General features: G+C 42.2%; 1 protein-coding gene across 2 annotated transcripts; it reads right to left on the bottom strand.

The window, feature by feature from the left end:
- Positions 1-618: 618 nt before the first annotated feature.
- Positions 619-16,823, bottom strand: LSM14B (LSM family member 14B). 2 transcript variants are annotated; one of them, XM_077832001.1, is made up of 10 exons: positions 16,508-16,822; positions 9,619-9,782; positions 9,052-9,187; positions 8,447-8,563; positions 6,018-6,185; positions 5,762-5,839; positions 4,753-4,914; positions 4,411-4,564; positions 2,416-2,592; positions 619-2,017 (listed from the first exon to the last, which is right to left on the bottom strand). In XM_077832001.1, the coding sequence occupies exons 1-9, from the start codon at positions 16,626-16,628 to the stop codon at positions 2,421-2,423; spliced, it is 1,272 nt and encodes a 423-aa protein (XP_077688127.1). In that variant the 5' UTR covers positions 16,629-16,822; the 3' UTR covers positions 619-2,017; positions 2,416-2,420. The 2 variants fall into 2 exon arrangements, with proteins under 2 accessions (XP_077688127.1, XP_077688128.1); XM_077832002.1 differs by lacking the exon at positions 8,447-8,563 and having other exon boundaries at positions 16,508-16,823.
- Positions 16,824-24,941: the final 8,118 nt, after the last annotated feature.

The raw sequence follows: 24,941 nt of genomic DNA on the forward strand, positions 1-24,941 counted from the left end.
GATACTTCTTCCCCTTACACAAGGCTTATGGAACAATTTCTTCGTTCTTAAGAGATTTTATCTGGCATGAGCCTCCCACTTCAGGGTATTTGCATGAAGATAGCTGAATGCTTCAGGAGATCACTTATGAAGTTTAAGCTCACAGGGAAATACAAAGGAGAAAGCCATTAGATTCTGTGTTAAAACATAAGGATATTTGATCCAGCGAGCTGGCCCTCTTATTAGTACAGAAAATAGTTAGTTCAGCTGCTGCTTCTAATGGTTTCAGATGCATGATGCTTGGCCATGAGATGCTCCATCAAAGATGAACAGTAGTCAAACCGACTCTCCAAGGATAAGAAGTGCTGAAGTCTTCATTGCCACTGAAGCAAGAGAAGTGGTCATCCAAAATGAAGGGATGGAAATATGAAGCTGTGGAGGAAGTACAGATCTGTCGAGTGGTTTCATACAAATAAGTTACACACAGTTCTAGCTGTGATTAACACCAAGCCCACCCTTCATTAGATACTAGGTCTCTGGCTTATTTCAAAGCAGAGGTTTCAGCCATATAGCCAGTGAGTAACGCTCCTGCAAGCAACCAACCGTTAGCCGTTTACAGGAACAAAAATAGGAGAAGTGTTAAACATACACGTTTATTTATTACAATTTACATTACTCCATAGCAATGGGGCAGCTCTGTTCTAACTCTTAACAATGAGGTCCTAACAAAAATAAATCCAAGCTTTTACAGTAACTTAGTCGATGCATAAACTAAAACTCTGGCTATGTAATAGGTTCAGTTATCAAAGTGCTTTTTCAACAAAATTCCCCATCGTGAAAAGAACACATGCCTATAACTTATAAGCTTAACCCACTTATTCATGCAAACAAGTTTATAACCCCTCCCCCCCAATTTTCCCCACACCTCAACAAAAAACAAGAACTATTTACAGTTTTGGGGGGGGTTAGAGAAATTAAAAAACACCCATCCGATAAGCTTCATTACATGGGTTCCCCTTCCTTAGTTTAGGGAAAGCAACATTCTATAGTGTTCCATCACAGAGCCTACTAGTGTACATAAAACTGTTTGCAGTGTATACTGTTTACACAATCTGGTACTGTTGGGGGGCAATAAGTCATAAGCCATTCCTCAAATAGCTCCTTTTGAGATGTTTCTCTGCCTTTATTCTTGCTTAGTTTACAGGTAAGCTACTGCAAAAGCATTTAACAGAGTATTTAACACTGCATGTAGGAGATCACTTGCTGTTCTAGCACTGTTTTAATGAGTGAGGATACACAGCATAGCACTCTCCCCTACATAGAGCCTGGCTAGTTAGAGGCTTTGGGCTCTCTCCTCCAAACAGGACTTCAGAGACAGCCTCAAGTGACTGATCTTGTGCCATTGCATGGAATCATGCAGTACCCCTGAAAGAATAGTGGACTTGAAAATAACTGTACAACCTTTTTCCCCCCCATCACATGATCAGCAGCCACCCAGTATTCCCAAGTCACACTATACACAACCCCCTTCAGCACTGGAAATCTGTATTTCCAGACACCACATGGTATTGAAGTTATGCTGCCTTAATGAGCGATCATCAGCAGCAAAGGGTACATTTGGTTGCTCAGAACAAACAAGTTAGCTGGTTTACTTCAAGTAAGCTTTGGTTCTGTTTTAAACAAAGTTAAAATAGCATGATCTTCAGGGTACAGAAAGGGAGTTTTACTTTGTTTCAACTACAGCATCCTTTTAGAGTCCCAGAAAAAACCACCATATTTTAAGTTAGCCTGCACTTCGGAAAATAAAAAAAAAAAGACTCCAAAAGATAATCCTGAACACATTCCCTCTTCCAAAAACATTCCAGCTCTTAGACACTGGTTCAAATTAAGTTGAAGCCCAAAATACTAGTTGTACATGAACTTCTGTAATTGACTTTCAGACAGTAAACAAGGGCTTATTCTTATCCCACATTGGTGCAGCAGTTAGTTTTCATCCTATATACATAATTTTCACCTTCATGGCAGAGGAATTTAGAGCCTGCAGAGAAAGAGAGCATTCGGTATCAAATAAAGGAGACCAATCCCACCTCCTTCCCATCCCTGCCCACAGAAACACTAATCTGAGATTAGTTCCCCTGGTCAAGCTACACTTGCTCAACCAAAACACAAAACACTGAGATTGCATTTGCATTCCATTATCTTGGAGGAAGGCAAGGGCCACTTTTATTCAGACTTGGTCAGAATGTCAGCCCCAGCAAAGAATAACCACGAGTGGCATGATAATGATATTAAGACTGCTCTATCCAGATCCCACCTGATATGAAGAGAGCATGAAAGGTGGATCCATAAGGAATCACCTTAGGTCTGCTTGCAAAACTAGCAGCCAAGTTAAAAGTTGAACAGATATTTAGACATAACATTTGCTACAAAACTTGCCTCCATTACACTCTTCCAGTACCAGCTCTGTGAGTTGTTTGGTTTCGCCGTGCTGCTCCACTACCCCTTCCACCTCGAAACCCACCACGAAAGCTACGTCCACGAAGAAACCTGCCAGACACGCCAAATGTCTCTGTATTAAGCTTCCTTTCTTCAGCCCATGTTGTACGCCTGGAACTGAACAAGAGTCAAGCATGAACATTATTCAGAAGATGGTTCTGGGGAAAGTCCATACCACTTGGGCAGGAGCGAGGAACTCATTTTACAGAGATCTAGAAAGCCTGATGTACTGCAGTCTGCTTTCTCTGCACCCTTACTCAAGTCACATATTAAGTGATAGCTCAACTGTCTTGTTAGTTACCATTTCATCCTAACTGCAAGCTGGAACCACAAGTGCCTTAAAAGGGACTGAACAGTCTTGTTTCCAATAGTGCTGTAGTACCCTCCACCTGTTTTCCTGAAACGCTATTGGTACTTTTAGAGCAATTAAGATCTACCAAGTTTCAATCATGACAACCAGGAAAGGAGAGACTGTTTTAGACCAGCTTTAGTAACTAGAAAGCACTAGATTCCTCCTTCCCCACAAAAACGGTAACTCTAGATCACTATACAGAGACAGGATTATATTTCCTAGTTCCACTTTCAACAAATGAGACTATCAAAGTTGGGTTTGAGTGCTGACACAGATAGATCCTTCACTTAAGTAAAGTCTCATAGCTTAAAGATTCAGAATTACAGTAGCCCCTAGAATCAATCAAGATCACGGCTGTTGTGCAAGCTGTACAAGAACAGTTCCTGAACTCAGGAGCTTGCAGCCTAAATAAAGGGAAAAGAGGGTACAAGGAAACAGCTGAAGTGATTTGCCTAAGGTCCACACAAATTCAGCAGCAGAGCCTGGATTAAAGCATTAGAGGTCTGACTTCTACAATAGAGCTCTACTTTAGACCTTGCCACCCCTCCCCCGCAAGATAAAGATGAACATTGATTACTTTGCACAATTTATATAGGAAGAAAAATAGAGTGCAATTAGTGACTCAGAGGGATAAAAATGCAACTGTTAACCAAGGAAGTGCAGCATACAGTAATGGGAGAGGAGGGGGTTTAGAACTTCAGAAACAATCTAGGACAATCTAGCCACCACTTGTCTGTAAAGAGACAGGAATGGATAGGTGACCAGGGGATTAATATTTTAAAACCCAGGATAACTTTTTTTAAATAGACATTTAAGGGACACAGTTTAGAGCCAATGTTTTAAATAAAATCCTTAAATTAAGGAATTATCTTTAGGAAATTCTAATGGAAGCATAGAACAGCTTGGATTTAGCCTTTCCCCTACGAACACTGCAGCACTTTTACATGGAAGAACAGCAAGCAACTCCATAGTCTTAATGGAACAAATTCAGTCTTGGAGGACAAATGGTAAAGACTAAGCAGAAAAAAATTGGGTAAAGACGTTTTAAGGATATTTTAAAACAGTTTCTAGAATGTCTAAAAGATAGTTTATGATATTCCAATAGTTTACCATTTGGATGTCTTGTGTTCACATCTGTGTTTAAAGCTTTTGGCATATCAGATGTGAACAAGTGTTAGGTCAAGTGAATCCCCCCCAAAAAAAACAAACCAAGACTGCAATTTGTTCTAAGATCAGATATCAGTATTTGAAAGTTTAGTAGCATCTAGTGAGCTGTCAAATTCTGTGGCCACATGCCTTTCAAAGGCCTGGTTACTGATCATCCAAAACTGAATAGAAGCAGCCTTTCAAGACGCAGAGTTTCATTTGAAAGAAAAGGAGTACTTGTGGCACCTTAGAGACTAACGAATTTATTTGAGCATGAGCTTTCGTGAGCTACAGCTCACTTCATCAGATGCATACCGTGGAAATTTCATTTATCCATGTTCTTACAAAGGGCTAGGCATTACCTAGCATAGGACCTCTCTAAGATACTGCCTGCACTAAGTGGCATAAGACAGGCTGAGCTTCAGAAAGCTAATTACCTGGATTTTAGTTCTGAAGAGATGTTGTCAAAGAAAGACTTTGATTTATCATAATAGCAATTGGGTCCAAGGAGGTCTTCATCTGCATTGCCATCATTTTGAGTTGCTACTCCAGGATCACTCTTCTTTTCTTCCCCTGCCTCATCTTTGTCATCTGAAGATAGAAGATTAATTACACACTTCCTTGCTGCGTACTGAAGAGCCATCAGTTTTCTTGCTCCTTCAAACTAGACTGAGATTCTTCCCTATGTTAATCAATCATGTAATTTCTCAGAGCAAGAGGTTGTCTATACGCCATCCTTAAAGTTATCAAATGTAAATGGCTTTACTAAAGACACAAACCTTTAAAGTTCAGTTTCTTCTTGAATTCTTTATCAAGTTCCTCTCGGTTGAACTGTGCATTTGCACTTTCAAAATCAAAGTCACCTTCAAACTTTATTGTGTTTTCCTTCACAGTGGCTGGTCTATTTTGTCCTCTAGAACGATTCCTGGTTCTCCTGTTTCCTGAAAGCAGGAGAGTTTAAACACTTGGTAACGCGTAGGAAGGTTAATGACTTGGTCAAGGCCAGAGAAAACCAGGATTAGAACTCAGGAGTTTCTGGCTTCCAGTCCTGTGATTATGCCACACCTCTTTGAAAGAGACGTCTGCTCTTCACTGTAGAAACACATTATAGCAATACTTTTAACATCCAAGAATGTTTTCCAAAAAGTTAGTCTTACTGTTAAGTTAGATGACTACAGCCAATTTTCCCTGCCAGCATTGCATTCAACTACTATAAAGATAATGCCAAACAGTCTGTGGTGAAAAAACTAAACAATTAAAGTTTCCCAAGGAATCTGAAGGAATTTCAGTCCATAAATCCACACACATTGGGATATGTACATATTTCAGGAAACCCACACAAGGCTGGAACCAGTTACATGGTTCTCTACAATACATGAGGAAGACAACTTAGATAAGTTGTGATAACATGGTCTGGCTGGTTATGGCTACCTCAAATCCCTTTTGAAGATCCTTACACAGTACGAGGGGTAGTCTGTGTAAAGACAACAATTTATAGCAAGTTTACATGCGTAAACCTGAGTTTCAGGGGAGATACAACAGAGCAATTCTCCCCTGGTATGTTCTCTATGGCTCTGCAAGGTTTTTGTAGAGTAACCTCTGGAGCTAAGAAAGCATTACTTCTGCATACCTGAATGCTCTTTTGGCTGTGTTTTGTTCCCCCTTTATTTTATTTATTAACATGGTGCTGCTCATAAGCATCTTATGTTAGCCATTATTCTCAATTATATGAGCAGGGAATTGGAGTTCTATACAGCAGTTTGCATGTTTAAGGTCAAGTTAGCCTACCCGATCTTCTCCTTTGAGGTCTTCTGTTTTCATCATTCACCTGGCCCTGAGTTTGCACAGGTGGTGGCTGAACTGTATCTAAAGCAAACAGGGAAAGGAAGACTGTTTATAACCCAAGCATACAAGAACAAAGTTAGCTTACCTTAGAAGTTGAAAGTTAACTCATCAAGCAGGCTTAAGGACTGTTCTAAGTTACTTCAACATTTTTCTGAAGGAAGCTCTACCAAATACCCATTTGAGAACAAGACTTGTATACCATTTGTCTTACTACTTTGCGGAATCTGCCGACCATTGCGTTGGATACCAGAAACTAATTTTGCTGGGGGTGGCTTTTTTTGATTCATGTTATCAACTGGACCAGTCTGAACAGCCTGCTCCACCATGGGGCTTTTGCGTACTTGGTGAACCAATGGGAAGCCAGCACCTGGAAAAACAAAGGGGTTATTACAATAACTAGTTTTTAGTTGCATTCCAGGAAGTACTGCATGCAAGAAATATGCCAACATTGCTCCTGAACCTCCATGATCAAAAACAGATTTAACAATACCTCCGCAGAACCTCCTAGGCACTTCCATTATTCTGCTATGGGGGTTTGCAATGTGTCACTACACATTTGAGTAAGTGTTGGCATACAAGTTTCGCCCCATGAGCTCAGGGCCATAAACCAAGTCAACAATGTCACTCCTGAAGAATGCAAAGTTACCAATTTGCTATGTTATAGTAATAGTTAAGGACAAAGTTAATATGCATTTCAAATTAAGAAGTCACTATATATGCAATAAGCTTCCAAAACGTACGAATTCCCATTTCTCTTCATTAGGTATTCTTGTTTGTGTATAATTTTACAGAATAAGTACATTTTTTTAGCTAAAAGAAGCTTGCTTCAGACTTTTCCTGAAAGTGCTTCGTTTTCAAAGTAGTTGAGAATGTGTCAATGTGCATAACCTTTACTGTATCAATAGCTGGGTCTTACTGTACTCAGCTTTTTGATAAGTAGAACCAGATTAACGTGGCATCCATGTCAGATCTATTGTTAAAATAAATGTTTAATGGCTCTAGTAGTTATGGTTCATCAAGTACAAGTCATATTTACATGCATTTGGAAGTCGTTTCATAAGGACACTACATCAAGTAGCTGGGTACTGTTAAAAAACCACCAAGAAAACCCAGAGACAAATTAAAACTAGTCCAGTCTCTCAATGTTTCCTAGATATTAAAGCATATAGTACAGGAGTTAGAGGGTAACATTTCAACCTTAACCAAGCTCCTGGACTTTTGTTTCAAGACTTTTTTTATACTATGGCACATTTAGGAATGTATCTTGATGGTGTGAAGTATAACAAGCCACATTAGAAAGTCAGACTAAGTGTTCAGACAAATACTCATTCCCTATGATTGCAAAGAAGTTAATGTTTGGTACTTTGAGACATCACACACTTAACTCTTTATATGAACATAAAATTTGATGAACAGAATGTTAGGTAGTTTTGCATAAGTGAGGATAGAGATATTTTCTTCATGCAACTGGTTCAGTTTAAGATCAAGAAATGCATTACACTATTACATGAGCCAAGCCATTGCTTATTTTAGTGCATCCTGAATCTGCATTCTATTTCTAGGATTCTCTATTGTGCCACATACTAATCTAGTATACACTTAAGACTTCCACAAGAAGAAATAATACCCTTAGAGTATGTCTAGATATTAAGCCTTCCCAGTAGTTACTGTCAGCAAGCAGCACTTTGAAGCTTACTTTAGTTGGATCTTTGATATGGTTCAGAGAGATAGAGATGGGCCAAAAAGAGGAGGGGAGCTACACACATGCATGCTTTCCAACTTGACCCAAGCATTTTTTTAAGTGTAGATAAGATTCATGACAGCTACCTACACATGTGGATTGTACCCACATTATTTGCCCTGAAAACACTGCAAAGCTCTTCAACCTAGTTTTCCCCTTAACCTACTTTTGAACTGGATTCAATCTAGTGCATAAAATTTAAGATCAAACGGTCACGTCTTAGCTCAGATATGATAGTTTTCATGAATCCAGACGGTCAAACAAGACGTTCAATCAGTAAAGCATGAAAACTGCATTCATGGCCCATGTCAAGTATGGAATGCATTCAAAAATTCCTCTCCAACAACAAATGGGAGAAGGCACTAGTATTTCCTTAAGGACCTAGCTAATTAGCAGTTACCCCACAACTTAGTATCATTATAGCCCTACCCGGAAACAAAATTTGTATCTGCATCTGTTCCACAAAAATTATCTGTGGATATCCAGAGATATAGAGCAGATATCCACAGATTTGTAGGGCTCTAAGCATCATTCCTTCCTCTACAGAAAGGAAAGGTCTACTTCATGCCATTCTGTAAGTTGGCAATAAATATCCATTGGTATGTCCCAACAAGCAAATATCTTCTGCAGCCAGCCTTCCCTGCGAAGACTAACCACTATCCTGTACTTGTTCTCCTTCCCCAGCCCGCCAATCAATTCTTCTAGAGTAGTAGTAAGCCAGAGCGCTAACAAATGGTCAACAAAGCAAGAACTAAGAACGATGTATTCGTTTTGCTATAGTTACACATAAGTACTGTCATTTTGAGAGGGTTAACAAGCAGAACAGAATGTTTTGCAAACACCATGCAGGTTCTTCCAAATATTTAGAGTCCTCAAACTGCTGTTACCCTTGGAAGAGAGCTGATGTGGCTCGGAAGACATGTCAGGCTCTGAAACAGGTTGTGGAGACGGAGAAGAGCTAGGGCTGGAAGCAGCTGCTGATGTTGGAGGGCTTACCAATTTCTCTAAAGATACAGAGGGGAGAAGAGAAAGCAAAAAAGGTACACAAATAAGGCAAGGTAGTTGAGACACTGTGAGGACTTGGAAAGAGATACAAGAAGTTACCTAGAATAGTATTGAGATGCTACATATTTGGAGTCAATTTTCTTTACCAGAGTGCAGTATATGCAGGGCATCTTAAACTAGAAACAGACTATGTCCTCATTAAGTCAATAACCAAATGTTTAAGCTTATATACAGTACTTTCAAACAGATGCTAGTAGACTCATGCTGTTCTTACTGTCTCTACACACACACACACTTCTTAATTTAAGATTTTTTAGAATGAAGCCTCATTTCATAAGGCTGGTTGCTTTAACTGCTGACAGAGGATACAAACAGTCAATTCAGAAAAATGTAGTTATTAGTAACACTAGGGCACAAACCATTGTGTAACCACGCCTTAAAGACGGGGTTACAATTTCAAAGAGTACATCTTCAAGCTTTTACTCACCTAAACCTAATGAAGCTGCATATTGCTGGCTAAGTAAAGAGCTGGCAGCAAGCTGGCTGTAGGGTTGCATGCCTCTAAATGGACTATAAGGCACATGTGGCTGGAAGGATGATGTAGAGGCAGAGCCCAGTGAAGACTGCATAACAAGATAATAGTGTAAGTACATTTTCACTGACTACCCAGCAGTTTCTGAACTCTTGTATTTCCTGTTTCCCCCACTGTAGTGCTTTTAAGGTACTAAAAGTAACAAGGTTGTTTAAAATGTAAATGAATTTATGAAAATATTTAAAGATAACTTACTGTGGTGATTACACCTGGGTCTATTAAAATCTGGACTGCTTACCAGGTTTTCAATGCTGCAATACTTTGGCCACAAAGATTGAAGGGAAGTATTTGGTTGAAAACCAGTGTTTCCACTTGAATTATGAAAGTTCTTGGAAACATTTACACTGACCTTCAGTTTTGTAACACCATCTTTATAACCTGAAGACTTGTTTAGGTCAAGCTTTGAACTGCTAGTATATTGCCTCAAAACTTTCCGCCATCATTTAAAACTGAAATTCTTACCTGGACAATGGCAGGATCCTGAGGCAGAGTATGTTGAGCTTTAGGAGGTTCACATACAGTAATATCTTTGATGTCACTTCCCCGGAAAATTATGTATTCATAAATCTCTTCTCTTGGAGGAGCAGGTCTGTCTGTGGGACGGTCTTCAGTACCAAATGACCGCACTACAGCATTTAAGAGAGAAAGTAGTAGATATTAGCCTCTACTAGTACTGCAACTTATTTCTCCAGCACTATATAGTTTCAGGTGAAGTTTAGCTTTATGCCACAGCAAAGGGCATGTACTCAAGGCTATAAGTATCCCTCCTATATTTTTTATATAACATATATACACCCCCCCCCCCCAAATAAATCAGGTCACAATGTTAGAACAAACTCTTCCTGATCCCCACATATCTGATTTTTCTAAAGCACACCTCAGCAGTAGTCTATGTAAACAGGTGATTCTTAAAGTCAATGACTTGGGCTATTTTGTATTGATGAAGCCTGTTTCTAAGGTGAGCTGCCATCGCCCCCTTACCCAAGGCTGCTCTACTGTCAGCCTCCTCTTAAACTGGGATCGAGCTTGAGTTCCTCCAACCACCACAACTGTGGCAGAATAGCACAAGAGGGGCCATCTCAAGCAGCAAGGTCCCAACTACAGTTGAGCAAATAATGGATTCTTGTGTTCACTGGCAATTCCAAAAAAAATTAAAAAATAGTTTGGGGCCAAACATTTGCTGAATCTTTCCAAAGAGTCAAAAACATCCCAGCTTGATCCTGCAGCCACAATTTGGGCAATCTGACAAAAACAAAGGAGAACTAGATTCACAGAACACCTAGGAACAGCAGCTCCCTTATAACCTTTAGTCCAGTGGTTTGGGTACTCACCTGGGCTGTTCTTACAACTGTCACTGGGAAAGGGAAAAAGTGAGGACAACTCTCGTCTGGTGGCTTATGCACCCACCTAGAACGAGGGATACTCAAGTTCTAGTTCCTGCTCCAATAACCAGTTTCTTTATTAGAAGAGTGAACAGCTGCAACACAGGAGACGGACAGGTTTCAGAGCAGCAGCCATGTTAGTCTGTATCTGCAAAAAGAAAAGGAGGACTTGTGGCACCCTAGAGACTAACATTTATTTCAGCATAAGCTTTTGTGGCATGCATGCGATGTGAGCTGTAGCTCACGAAAGCTTATGCTCAAATAAATGTGTTAGTCTCTAAGGTGCCACAAGTCCTCCTTTTCTTTTTGCAGATACAGACTGAGAAAGCCTCATATCAGAATCTGTCATAGACCAGTGGCAAGGGTACTGGCCTGTGATGTGGAAGACAAATTAAAATCTCCCCTCCTACCCCTACAAGTATTTTGTGACACTAGTTTTCCTTTGCTTTTGGCAAAATGCCTCCCCCACAAAAAAGTCAAGTATAGCTGAAACAAAACATTTTGTTTTGACATTATCAAGATAGAGGTTTTTAAAGATTTTTTTTATTACTTGGTCAAAACTATTTGATGAACTCGGCACAAATTCATTAATATTTGTGGTCAATCCAAAATTGTTTTCCATAAAAAGATTTCACCCAGCTCTAGTCCCACTCCATTTAAAGCTTTAGAATTCAAACCATGACCTTATATTTAATTTAGTTTTTCAAGAAAGAGTGTGGTAGCTACAGGTAAAACACAAGTTAACGCACATTATTCACCTCTCTCCACTCCCAGAGCGGAATGCCATTCGTTTCATGATTAATACATATACTGCCTACCTTACACCTTAAGCAAAGAACTCAAACACAATTGAACTTCATTTTGTGAACACTGAGCTATCACTAAACTGCAAAGTTGCACTGAATGGACTTCTAGATTTGCAGTTTCTTGAAGCACAGACTAAGATGTTGCTCGTATTTGAGCAGGACTAGTGTCAATCATATTCTCCTTACAGGTCAATGCAGAGCACTACATTACCTGGCACATCCTTGGAACAGGGCTAGGACACTAGTAACTGATTAATGCTCCTCTGTTCCAGCACTGCTGAGTCTGCAAAAGCCTTTTAAGCTACTTCAAACACCATAAGCTAGAGGTGCGATTCTCCTGATTGAGTATACATGCTCATGCTAGTTCTCAGTGAGCTAGCACAAGTATAAATAGCAGTGTAGCCACAGTAGCATGGGAAGAGGATGCACAGCTCAGTCATGCCAAGTACATCCCCACCTGTTCCAGGCAGGTTCGTATTTGGCACAGCTCAGCGGTGTCCACTGCCATTACCAGAGCTACTGCAGCTATGTAATTAATACTCACGCTAGCTCAATGAGTGTTAGTGCAAGCATGTGCACATAAGTGGAGGGAATCACACCTCTAGTCTGTAGTGTGGACATAGCTTCAGTTTGAACATGTCCCCCCACCCAAAGAGCGGAATAGCAAGATTCTACTTTATACTTCTCTCATGCACTATTCATGCAATTTGGACACTTGTTAGGTAGCAAAATTTTGCTACCTAAAACGGATCTTCAAAAGATTAGCACAAGCTAGAGATTTTGTATTTTTCATACTCAGGAAGAGCAACTGAGACCTCTTATCTCATCCCATCTAACAGCTTATAAAAACTGACTGCTTGTCCACTTCCAGAGAAACAGTCTCAAACATACATGTTTTCAACTTAATCCCAGCATATAACTGAACTCTTGTTTATGTTTAGAATCTAACAAGTAAGTAATCCACCTTTTCTAAATGTAAAAGCCAGAAACCATGCTAAACAAAGTGGTGATAATACTGCAGCTTGATGCTGACAATCTAGCTAATTATCAACCAGCATCACCTCTCCACAGCCTTTCCTAAAAAAGGGAAGATAATTCATTATCTAGATGCCTTTGATCACCTTAACCCTTGATCAACAGGGCTCTAGACTGGTACAGTAAGACTTGTGATGGATGAAGACTAGGTGTCCCATCAGGCATTAGATCAGCTGCCTCTGATACAGCTGATTACAGCCTGAATTGTTGTCTCACCAGCTAACCCTAGCAGAATAGACAGTGCTGCTTGTCAGTGGCTTTATTCCTTTCTCAGATGGCTCTCAAGAGCTAGTTGTAGGAAACTGCTCCTCTTCCTCAGAAGCAGTGAGGAGTGCTGCAGGTTGCCATTTGTCACCTTCTTGTCCAATGCGTAGATGGAGCCATATTTGGAACAGGGAGCAGAACTTTCAATAGACTGATGAGACTCACCTGTACATCTGTCTTGTCCAACTCTGCTCACGTGATTCTGTACTTAATCTGGTGTTTAGCTGAAACTGGAGCATAGATGAGAGCAAACTGACTGATGCTCAATGCACATAAGAGGTGATGATGGACTGGGGAAGCAGCCAGAGGTAACATCAATCTTTCTGAGTAATGCAGTAACCCAGGCAGCTTACCATCTACAGCTAACTAGAAGGCTGCAACCCTTCCTTTCAGATTTGTACTTTGCCACTGTTCTCCATGCATTTGTTACCTCAAGACCAGACTACTGCAGTGCATTCTACATGGGGCTATACTTATCAGGGCCTGTAGCTGGTGCAGAACACAGCAGCTTGCTTACTAAGTGGGGCATCTCACTGGGAGCATATGGTACAAGAGCTCTGGGATCTGCACTGGCTTCCCATCAGTCTCCAGGTAGAGTTTAATGTGTTTTGATGTTTAAAAGCTGAAAGGGTCTGAGACCAGCCTAACCGAGGGACTGCCTCTCACCCCATGCCATACTATTATATGTGCAGTCAGCAGGGGCTACCCAAGCTGGATCACCTCAGAGAGGTAGCAGCTTGCAGCGTGTGCTGCGACAGCCTCAAAACTCTAACTTGCTCCTCCCTTGGTCTGAAATAGCCTGAATGTGGGACCTTCCAGACAAACTGCAAAAGAAATGTCAGTTTTAGAGAAAATTGAGGAGATACATCCCAAAACAATAAGGGGGTGCAAAAGAGTTTCTATAGATGTCTGGGTTAGTTCCTGCTGACATGATTTCTGTACTGCTGAGATCTTACTGCTCTAAAATGATGTTAGGACACCTAGAACGTTGGACAGAAGTCTGTTATTGCAAGTCTTATAAATTGACATTGCTACATTTGCTAGTTATCTGCAATTTGAGAGATTCTGTAAAGAGTTCAAAATGCTTCTCTACTTCTCCAAACAAATCAATGTCTTATTTATGAGCTGCACTTCTGTCACAATGGCATGGGTCTAAGTATGACTGCAGCACTATTATTGTGGTCAGACATCAGAAAACACTTTTGACATAAATCCTGTAGTTTAAGAAATCTTAGTCTCAGCTCAAAAGCAAAATTTGATCTGAAAAACTTATAAAGTAGCATTTTAACAATGGAATATGAATCTGCCAGTTAAGAAATTAAGTTACAACACAGATGCCAATACGCTGCAGGCAGTGCACCAAATTAAAAAAAGTGACCAACATCCAAAATACTTTAAAGACTTATAGACTTCTAAGGCAAACAGCATGTATTTTCCCCCACTAATTTAATACATATGAAGACATTCTTCTGGTAGAGGTCCTGTGAAAGGCACTCACTCCACTTAAGCACTGAAGTAGTGAATGCTAGGTGAAAAACAAAGGCTACAGAGGAGACTGCTGCATCCCACTCATTACAAAGGAGGCTCTGAATCAGCAGTGTAGATAGGACATAGGTAAAGAAATTGCATTTGTGTGTGTATATATATGGATGCTAGGACCCGCGCTTAAAGGGAAAAGCAGCCGCAGCCATAGCCCTGCTGTTCCAGTTGACAGACAGCCTTGTTGGCATCCAAATGAATTCCATTCTCTTCTCCTAGCTTCCTTACATACAATATGTTACTCAGGCTTTGTAAAGCATGTGATGAAGTACATAGTGTTAGACACATGCATGCTTATGGGGAGGCAAATCCTGATCAGCTACATCTCATTATTTGAAATTAGTCCGATATCGGAAATTCAAAAAACTCATTTTAAGTAGGTTTCAAATGTCCAAGTTAGATTTTCTTTATCTGCAATTCGGCACATAGGAACTGTGGACCAGGAAAGACTGCCTGGATCCCCTGAATACTTCCCAGTATGGTAAGATGAGGTCCTTGAATCTGATGCAGTAAGACATTGCTAGTGGAAGGATTAAAGTTTGAGAGACAGGAGGAGTTCAATGATTTTAGAAGTAATATTTTCAACAGACTGGAGAGGAAGAAGTGATAGCAAGGAAAGTTAGACATGACAAAGGGCACAAAATCTTTTCCCCTATTAGGGAAATGAGGAGAGGGTAAAATGTGAAGAGAGAGAAAACAACAAAACTAAAGATACAAGGCAGAGACGAAGGAAGAAAAAGCTTACACTGAGATAGCAGGCTGGGAATAAAAGGAGGATAGTGGAGGTGATGGTTAGAAAAGCATCATGGAACAAATCTGGTTTGAGAGACTTATGAGATGGCAAACAGACTTAAGATTCTAGTCAGAAGCAAGTTTGAGAGTCACTTGTGTAGGTGGCAGATGAAAATAAGAGACAGCGAAAGTCTAGGAGAGAATCAAGATCAGTATGCCCAAGGACAAATAGCAAAATAAGGAGTAAGTGAAGAAGCAGTCTGCAAGATAGGAGAACCAGAAAAGCATAGAGTGTCAAAAACCCAGGTAAACAGACTGAAGAGTATACACAGGATTTAAGGGCACTGCACAAGAGATTACTATTCCAGAATATTATACAGTTTGAATGTAGTCCAATTCTTGATCACAAGTATTAAAATGAGGAATCAAGATTTAGGTTTTGTACCTTATTTTACTAAAAAAATCTAACAGAATTTAAGATTCTTCCATTTCCACAAACACTCTGATCGGTTACTCACCCAATCCAAACATTGCAGAATAATGCTATCATCCAAGTAATAGAAATTATACTGTTACCACAATTTAGTCATAAAATTCTGTTCTAAGAGAAGGAAGTGTGGTTGTTTAAGACTAACAGGGAAACTTCAGATACTAGCAGCTCTTTCACATATTTTCTTCACAAAAAAGCTGAATTGCTGCACTATTCTTGAGAAATTAAACAAGTGTCCAAAAAAGGCCTTGTAATATTCCCACCAGCCTCTAAGTAAGGTGTAGTATATCCAGCAGTTAGCTCTCTTGTGACTATTTGACTTTCTTGCATTGGACCATTTGCACTACAAGCCAGGCTCACTATGCTGCACGCTGTAGCTCTGACACTGCAAAGTAATTAATCAAATGCTGAATCACGAAAGGGGCCACAGCGAAATGAACCAGCCCCGGCTGTAATTAAGGCTTTGCGCCTCACTCGGCCCCCACACTTGAGCTTGGGCAGGTTGGTATTTCAGAGCTGGAGTCCGAGTCAGCCATCCCCAGACTGAAACAAGATGCGGGGTCCCTGGGGCTTTCGCCAGACCACCGCAGCAAAGCAGCTTGGCTCCAGCTGCTGCCTGTTTACACCTCCCTCGCCAGGCTCATTGTTCAGGCGGGTGGGGGCTGAAAGAGCCTCCCAGACCCCGGGAGAGGGAGTGAACACGGACTGAAGCCGCGGTCCTGGCAACATCGGGAGGGAGCCGCCTCGGAGCCACGGCAGGGAGGCGCTGCCGGGGCCCACAGCCCCGAGGCCGGGGGCGGCCAGCCAGCCACGGCAGGTTTCCCGGCCCCTGCTCAGCCGTCTCCCCGTAAATGGGCCCGGGCACGTCGACTCTGCAGCCCCCCGCCGCCCCCGCATCGCTGCCGTCGTCGAGGCGGGAGGCGACTCTCGGCGCCTCCGCTATCCCGCACCAGGGGTCCCACCGCCCCCAGGTTCTCCACCGGGCAGCCGGACGGACGCCTAGGCCCGACTCCCCCGTCCCTCCCAGGGCCGGCCCCGCGGTCTGCTCTGTGGGGAGAAGCCGCCCCCGCCGTGCGGAGGATGCCTGGCCCGGCCGCCCTCACCTTTGGCCAGCGCCACGGTGGAGTTCTCGGTGTCGATGGTGTAGAGGATGCCCTCGTAGCGGATCTGCGCCTTGGAGATGAGACTGATCTTGCTCCCGATGTAGGGGGTGCCCGAGCTCATGGCTCCGCCGGGGCCAGCCGCGCGGCCTGGCTAGGGGCTGAGGAGAAAGCGGCAGGAGGCTCCGCTCAGTGGTATAGGCCCTGGCGAGACGCGGGGGAGAGGCCGCTCAGGTAGCTGCGCTGCCCGCTCAGCCTCGCCCCCTCACGCACTGCGGAGTCGGGAGCCCCTCCGCGGCCGTCGGCGCCTTATATAGGGCGGAGGGAGACTGGGGTGGAGGGGGGGGGTCTGGTGCGAGATCGCGCATGCGCCTCTCTCCATCACTGACCGGACGGGAGAAACCGGGTCAGACGGCAGTCACGTGATCCTGCCGGCTGTGCGTGCCACGTGCGCCGCGGGGCGGAGGGCGCGTGCCGGGACCCCGCGCCTGACCCCGCTCCGGTGCCGGCACAGGGCAAAGCGTAGGGCTGTGCAGGATCCCACTGTCAGCATGCACTCCAGAGGCGAGTACTCCCCCCCTCCCTTTGGGACCCTCCGCGCTCCTCCCGTGCTCCAGGACCGCAGGGTGAGAAGCCCACCCACCCAGCCGTCCACCACAAGCGTTAAAACCGTTGCTGGTCAGGCCCCCCCCTCGCTCGTGAGATTCTTAAGAGGATAAGTTTGGGGCTCTGTTTGTTTGCCTTCTGGTGGTTAAGCTTTGAGGTGACCCTTGGGTCACGCCCTCCAGCTTGTCTCTACAACCGCAAGGGCTAGAAACTTCCTCCTGGAAATTTAAATTCTCATCTTTTGCCATCGCTCCAGAAGCTGCATTAAGGATGCCACAAGACACGCTATCAGATCACCAGAGATAGCAACATGGACTGGAGGTAGCTGGGCCCTGTGGACCCCCTACCAGCAGTGCACTCTGCTGCTGGGAGTACAGACCACTCCGCTTCCCACCCAGGGCCCCACAGCGTCCCCCTCCAGTTCTACAGCATAGCAAGGCCCCCGAGAGCTCTGCAGTAGAGACAAAACAGAAGCCTCTCCCAGAGAGCTGCAGGGCCATGATAGGAAGACCGAGACTTCTCAAGGCCCTGGAGCACCTCTTTGATTAGTCCTTCAGGATTCCAGTAAGCAGAGATCCCAGGGCTCTATAACAACGAGAGCATGGACCTCACCTCCCTAGCCATGGCCCTGTAGTGACTCCCATACTACCTTCAATGCCTCAGTAAGCAGAGACCTCCCCCAGAGCCCTACACCAGGAAGAACCTTTCCCTCAGGGACTGTGGTGCCCTCCAGTGCCCTGTAATATGGAGTGACCTACAGTATAGAGTACACAGATCCCTGAAAGATCTATGTGGGACCCTGCCTTCCACAAGCTCTACAACAAGGAGGGGACCTGTAGGACCACATTAAATAGCATGCACAGATTTCTTCCCTTTCCCCAAGGCACTGCAGAGCTGTGCTCCATGGCTTGGAGAGCAGTTCTCCCCCTTTACCATAGTGCTTTATGGTTGATATAGCATGAAAAGCACAGACATCTCTTTTCTGACCCTGGAATACACATGTATGTGTGCGCATGTACACACCCACCCACACCCTTTTCACTAATGAAGCCCTGTAATTAAATGTTAAAATGTACAAAATAAAAAACCTGAATCTGAAATGTGAATTAAAAAAAAACATACTTGAAAATAAAAGTTGCTTTTAAATTTGATCATTGTTTTCTGGTATTAATAACCTTTCTATTGACATTTTGATTAGATGCCCATAACCTGGCTCTAAATAGAAGATATAACTATACTGAAGCACAACAAGGCTGATTTTAAATATCTATATCCCTGAAAGCTACCAGTTAGAAACTTCCCTACATGAGGAAATTCATTTAACGCTCCTGTTTAAGGTGCATCTAACTGAGGTCTGTGGAAAAGTTAAAACTGCAAAAAATAAGGCAAGCAGAAATAATGAAAATTTAATAATGAAGTCAGTTCAGAGGCATCAGGGCTAATTATTCTGTACGAGATAGTGGAGAAAATGTAGCCAAGTCTGGAGAACAAGTATTTCCTCTTTCACTCTGTGTCCCCAAATCTTCACAATACTGTTGATCTAATAGTCCTCATTTCCAATCTTACATATTTTTAGAAGTGTGATGATGGCGTACGGGCCTCCAGTATTTTCAATCCACCTCCTTTTGTTTCTCATGAACATGCAGACACACACCAGAAGACTTCTGCCATTGTGATTCCAGACTTTATGGAAACTTGTGATTCCAGTGTTCCATCCTGTACCAGAAAAAGTGATCACAGTAGTTTTAAACTCCCTGTTTTAAAGCAATAGAGAGGAAAAGACCACCATTCCCTGTTAGAACAGGAATTGTCATGTGGGGGCAATAATTAAGGTAAAAAGGAATGGAACACAGTGGCATAAACTTCACACAGGAAGGGAGATACACAATAATAAACTCATGCACAGCGTGGCCCTAAATTATGCATGGTTGCATCTTCTGGATGACAAAAGACGGATATCATAGAAGATCAGTGAAAAGAAATATGACGGCTTTCACTTGTAATGCCCCCGTAGGCTTAGTTAAGGCTATGGCTACCTTAGAGAGCTTACAGCAGCGCAGCTGCACTGGCTCAGCTGTAAACTCTCTAGTGTAGCCACTTTAAGCCGACAGGAGAGAGCTCTCCCACAGCACTTAAGACGGCATAAGTTATGTTGCTCAGGGGGATCTATAGTGTAGCCATTGGCCCCTTAAGTGTCAGAAGATTAGATAAAGCTCCCTCTCAGTGTGTAAAAAGAAAAGGAGTACTAGTGGCACCTTAGAGACTAATCAATTTATTTGCGCATAAGCTTTCGTGAGCTACAGCTCACTTCATCGGATGCTGTAGCTCACGAAAGCTTATGCTCAAATAAATTTGTTAGTCTCTAAGGTGCCACTAGTACTCCTTTTCTTTTTGTGAATACAGACTAACACGGCTGCTACTCTGAAACCTCTCAGTGTGTGTTGACGGAATATATCTGGAATATATCTGTGTGGAAGTTTGTGTCTGTTAAGAGGAGTTGCAGGGAAACCCATGATGGTGGCATTTGATGACAGTGGAGGGACAGTTGTGGCAGATGTGAATTTGACAGGCTGGCATTGGGGACAGTAGGAAAACAACCAGTAGAAGTTGATGACAGAAGCAGTTAGAGACAGTGGAAGTTGGATATAAGTGGCAGTTGGTGACAGTGTGGCAATTGGTGGCAGAGTTGAAAGGACTTCTGTGGCATTTGGTGACAGGAAGTGGAAGCTGGTGACTGTGTGGGTCCCTAACAGTAGTTGATAACAGCGTCAGTTGAAGGGACACTTGTGGTAGCGGATGACGTTAATGGCAGTTGGAGTGAAACCGGTGGCAGCTGGTGACAGTGGAAGTATGTAGGACACCTATGGCCACTGGTGTTAGTGGCAGTTGGAAGCAACCAGTGGCAGTTGGAGGGACATACAGTAGTTGATGACAGTGGCATTTAGGAGGAAGGCTGTGGCAGTGTGAGTTGTTCGGACATGGGAATTGCTGACAGAATGTCAATTGGAAAACGATCTCTAACAGTGCCAGCTGAAGGAACACAAGTCCAGGCAGCTGTTGACTGTCTGCTGGAGAGATACTTGTGGAACCTGAAGACAGTTGGAGGAAAACATATGGCAACTGGTGACCATGGAAGCTGGTGATAGCAGAAGCTGAAGGGAAATCTGTGGCAACTGGTAACAGTTACAGGCAGTTTGGCAGGACAACTGTGGCAGCTGATATAACTGGAAGGTCACATGTGGGGTTAGTAGTATATAATAATAATACCTAGGTCTTATACAGTGGAGAAGTAGCAATAGAGGGACAGTTGTGGCAGTTGGAAGAGAGAGGAAGGCCATATATCATAGAGCCAGTCTCTTTCCACTGCTGCAGTATGGGGGTGAGAGAAAGGAGGCCCTAATTTCCTCAGGGCTGCTACATAGTTATTGGGAGGTGGCTGGGAGTAATTGTAGAAATGGCCCAGGAAAGGCTGGTGGTTCAAGGGGGGGTAGGAAGGGGGAGTTGAAAGTGAGAGGAAGAACTTTCTCTAGAGTGGGTGAGGGGAAAAGGGGACAGATAACATATAAAAGGAGTAAAGAGATGTGTGAGCCTAAGAAGTAGAAAAGTGGGGGAATTGAGTAATGGGTTGAAAGAAATGAACGTGCCAGGAGGGAAGGAGAGCAAGGATGGAGAAACAATGTTCAATAGTTAGCTATGGAGTAGGGAATGGATAACAAAGTATAGGAGTGAGGGAGAGAAGTGAAGGGGAATGAACAGAGATAGGAAACATGAGAAGAAAAAATATGCTCTGTCAGTCTGTATAAAACTGAGGATCTTTTTTTTCAAAAAAAGAAATGCATGGGGCAAAGATGGAATAAATAAAATGTAGATATACAGAGAGAATAGTAGTAATATGGAAGAAAGAAAGTGGAGGGAGAAGACAACACTGGAAGAAGGAGATTAAAGGAAAGAAATAGAAAAGTTAATAAAGAAATGGAAAAAAGGAAAAGAAAAGCCTCACACCGCAGAGGCTATCACAGTGTCAGAGCCAGGGTCATATCTGAGTACTCAAACCACTCGGAATAATAATGTATTTAGGAAGGTGAAAACTTTTATTTCATATAGACTGATAACACAGTAAATGAAGTCATAGGTACAGTCACCGGGCAGTAGGTCTTTGACTGGGGGCGGGGGGGGGGGGATTAGATTTTACCTCTAGAACAGTAGTATAGGATTCCAAAATTCTATTAGGTTCTTGTACTGTGCTCATCATTGTAGTATCTGAGCACCTCTAAAGAAAAACAAATCTACAGCAGGTACAATTTGTAATTGTACAAACCCTACCCCAGCTCAAAAAAATAGTTAAAAAAATAGGAGCATTAAACCAGATTACTATCCATACATGACATACTAAGAAAACTTGGTAAACAAAAACTGCCAAACTGGGTACATTAGCTAACCTTAAATAGCCCCAACACCTTCGTCATTTTATTTGTACAGCCACAGTTTATGTAACATGCTAGCAATTTTTTTCAGTGCAAAACTGGGCCCAGAAGAGGCTGGTTTTGCTAAGCTTACTGAAGTCTTACTGTGTGCATTTTCATTGTCCAGCTTGATTTTATTTATGAATTCAGGGTGAGTCAAATTTCAGGTTCCTGACAATAGGAGCAAATAAGAGATTTGCGCTAATAAGAACCCAATTTTTCACTATAGCTTTCCCACAACTTTTTTTAAAAAAACCCCTCAAAGGACTATGAAACTATCCCTCTCTTTCATAGGGCAGAGGGGATTGAGAGAACCAATCAGCAAAGAACTACTGGTTCTAGACTAGTTTGCTTGTAAAGCAGTGAGATAACAGCGATAAGTTTAATACCTACATTAAAGATAAGATAAATTTAGATAGCTATGAAGATGGTGGAATCTTGTCTAAGAGTGATTATCTATAAATAGGACAGCAGCTGCCCCACAAGATAGTTTATGTTGAGGAGAGATGGAAATGATGAAAACATGGTCAGGGAATTTTGGGACACAGTCAATTTAAAAAAATCTCATTTATTTTTTTAAACCGACTATTATTACAAATAAACCCAGAGATTAGAGAGAAAATATTTATTTTCTAGTTTGTTTAATTTGTGGTTTTGGTGCCAGTGTATAGGAGTCTTTCACACATCAAGGAGGTGAGAGAAAAAGCTTTTATTAAAATAGAAAATGTGTTTGTACAACTACAAACATTGGCAGAGGGACTTGATTTTTGATACAGTGATCTTTTCTGACTTTGTATTTGTACAGTACCTAGCACAATGGAGTCCCAATTCCAAATGCGGCCTCTACACGCTATGGTGCTATAGATATTAAATAATAATGTCTGAAAATGGAGGTTACTCACCTGAAACTGGTGGGTTTTGTGATGGACGTTTCACATTCACAGGGTATGCCAATGGTACATCCTAGACTGGTTCAGGCTGCACTGTTGGTGCATCTTATGCAAAGGAATATACAGAGACCATTCAAAGTAGAACTACTTATAACTTGTTCTTTGAAACTGTAGAGATTTCAAGTTAACTATGGTCCCCTAATGGAATGGAGAAAGGAGGGACCATACATTTACGTTATTTAACAAAAACAACACTTTTTGGACATACATGACACCTTTTGTCAGATGATCTCACAGTGCTTTACAATAATTCATTCTAACACACCTCTCTAAAGTGTTTATATTTATATTGCATACAGGCAGATGAGGTACAGAGTGACATACCCACCTTCAACTCAGTAGCAAAGCCAAGAACAGAACCTAGGCATTCTGATGCTCAGTCCCAAGTCTCTAAACACTGAACCATACCTGTTATTAAAGGCACGCAAGAATATAACAGCCTGAGCTGCCTGAGCATCTTTTATGCTGAAGTTGTTCTGAATCAGGTGAGGCAGGATTGACTAAACGATTTTGGATATTTGGATGATGATTGTTCACAGGACTGGAGGCTGTTAGTTTAAAAGAGATCCTTTCAAGAAGGTGGGTTAATTGGTAAAATGAATGGGATATAAATGACTGACTCAGCTGAACGTTGCTGTTATGGTGATACAAACTGAAGACAAAGAACCTGAGGCTGGAAATAATTAGGATATAGAGATAGCCTTTCAAGAACAGTGGGGAGTGCTGAGTCTAGGCCTAAAGCACCTGAGTACAAGGTGGAAAAACTTGCAGTTGTGTGTTTTGCTACATAGTTTGTGTTGCTTTGCTCTTATGATCTTAGGCTGCATAGCATTTCTGGTGTGAGTCTTGGTACAGTGAGCTGTAGCTCACGAAAGCTTATGCTCAAGTAAACTTGTTAGTCTCTAAGGTGCCCCAAGTACTCCTTTTCTTTTTGTGAATACAGACTAACACGGCTGCTATTCAGAAACCTTAGTACATCTGTGCTACTCTCACAGCTTTGCTGACTTAAAAGAAGATAGAATGGAGGCAGGATTTCGTGAAGCTTTCAGGCAGAAAGTGAGAAAAGAGACAAGAGTGAGAGAAAGATGTGGTACCTAAGGTTGAATACTGAGAATTTACAAGATGATAAAATAGAGATGGGGTGGCCATGAACTCATCTGTGGGAAATACAATACTTCAGAAGATTAGTCTGTAAATAAAGTTTGAGGTTAAGATCTGCATTAACTGGGATGGCAGGAGTCCATGAACTTTGCCCTATAGCCAGTTTCCAATAGCTCCACTCTTTAGTTAAGATATATACAGTTTGTAACAGTGATAACTAATGCTCTAAATCAAATTCATTGTGTCCAGACTACAAACCCATCATCACACTGGACCAGCATTTAAACTGTGTGTGGGGAGGGAATGGTGTGTCATAAGGGGTCACAGAGCTGGCAAAAATGAAAAAGCAAAGTGGGTTGCTGAGGTATGCACTTAAGCACTGTCTTACCAAAAGTGCTACATCCTGATTATGATAGCATGCCTCACCCCTTTTCAGACCCATTTAAACACTGCATTTGCTGCTAACTAGTGACCTTCTCAAGAAGCCTCAGTATAGAGACTAGGGAATGGAGGGGAGTGGAGAATGAAAACTCACTCCCTACAGAACAAGGCAAAGACATGTTAGTGAGCACATATATATTAATCTCTCTGGAACATCAACAGAATAGAAAGCTTTAGTATTCTATATAAAGAAGCCTACATACTAAATTCTGAAAAACTTATCATTTTATCTGAAAACTCAAAAACCTTTCAAAGATCTCTTAAAAACAATATGGCTACTTCTCTTTCTACATTAGACCAATTTTTTGAGCAGGATCAGTCACAGTTGCATTGAACACTAGTTCCTTGGCACCAAGTTTTAAATAGAGGATGAAGTAGGATTGTGCCACCCATTCCTCTTGTTAGAAGAAAGCAGTATATACAATAAGTGTGAGTAAGGAGAGGACATAAGGGAAAGAGAGTTCTTTTGTTAAATGTTTCAGTGTAGAGACCTGAATAGCATTAATTCTCTACACTAGACTCAGTGCTGGAGCCAGAGATATTAATCTCTCTCACCTCACCTGCAAGTCACTAGTAGATTCTCTTCCTTTCTATTCAAGGGGGAGCAGACCATCTTATGTGGAACGAGGTGGCATGCTCATTCTTTCCACGCATAACACCTGCTGCAAGATCTATAGCTTGACTTTTCTCTGCAGTAGGTCTTGGATGTGTTGTAAAAGGTAAGTTTCAAAAACACCTTTGAGGATGTCAATAAATTCTCACTGTTTTTCTGCCCGGGTGTTGGGTTTTTTTGGTATTTTATACTTACTAAAAAAATGCAGCTTATCTCTAAATGGGACATGGATTCAAATTGTTTCTCTGTTACAAGGTGCTGGG

The sequence above is a fragment of the Eretmochelys imbricata genome, chromosome 13, assembly GCF_965152235.1.
Source record: "Eretmochelys imbricata isolate rEreImb1 chromosome 13, rEreImb1.hap1, whole genome shotgun sequence".
In the NCBI taxonomy this organism is placed as follows: Eukaryota; Metazoa; Chordata; order Testudines; family Cheloniidae; genus Eretmochelys; species Eretmochelys imbricata.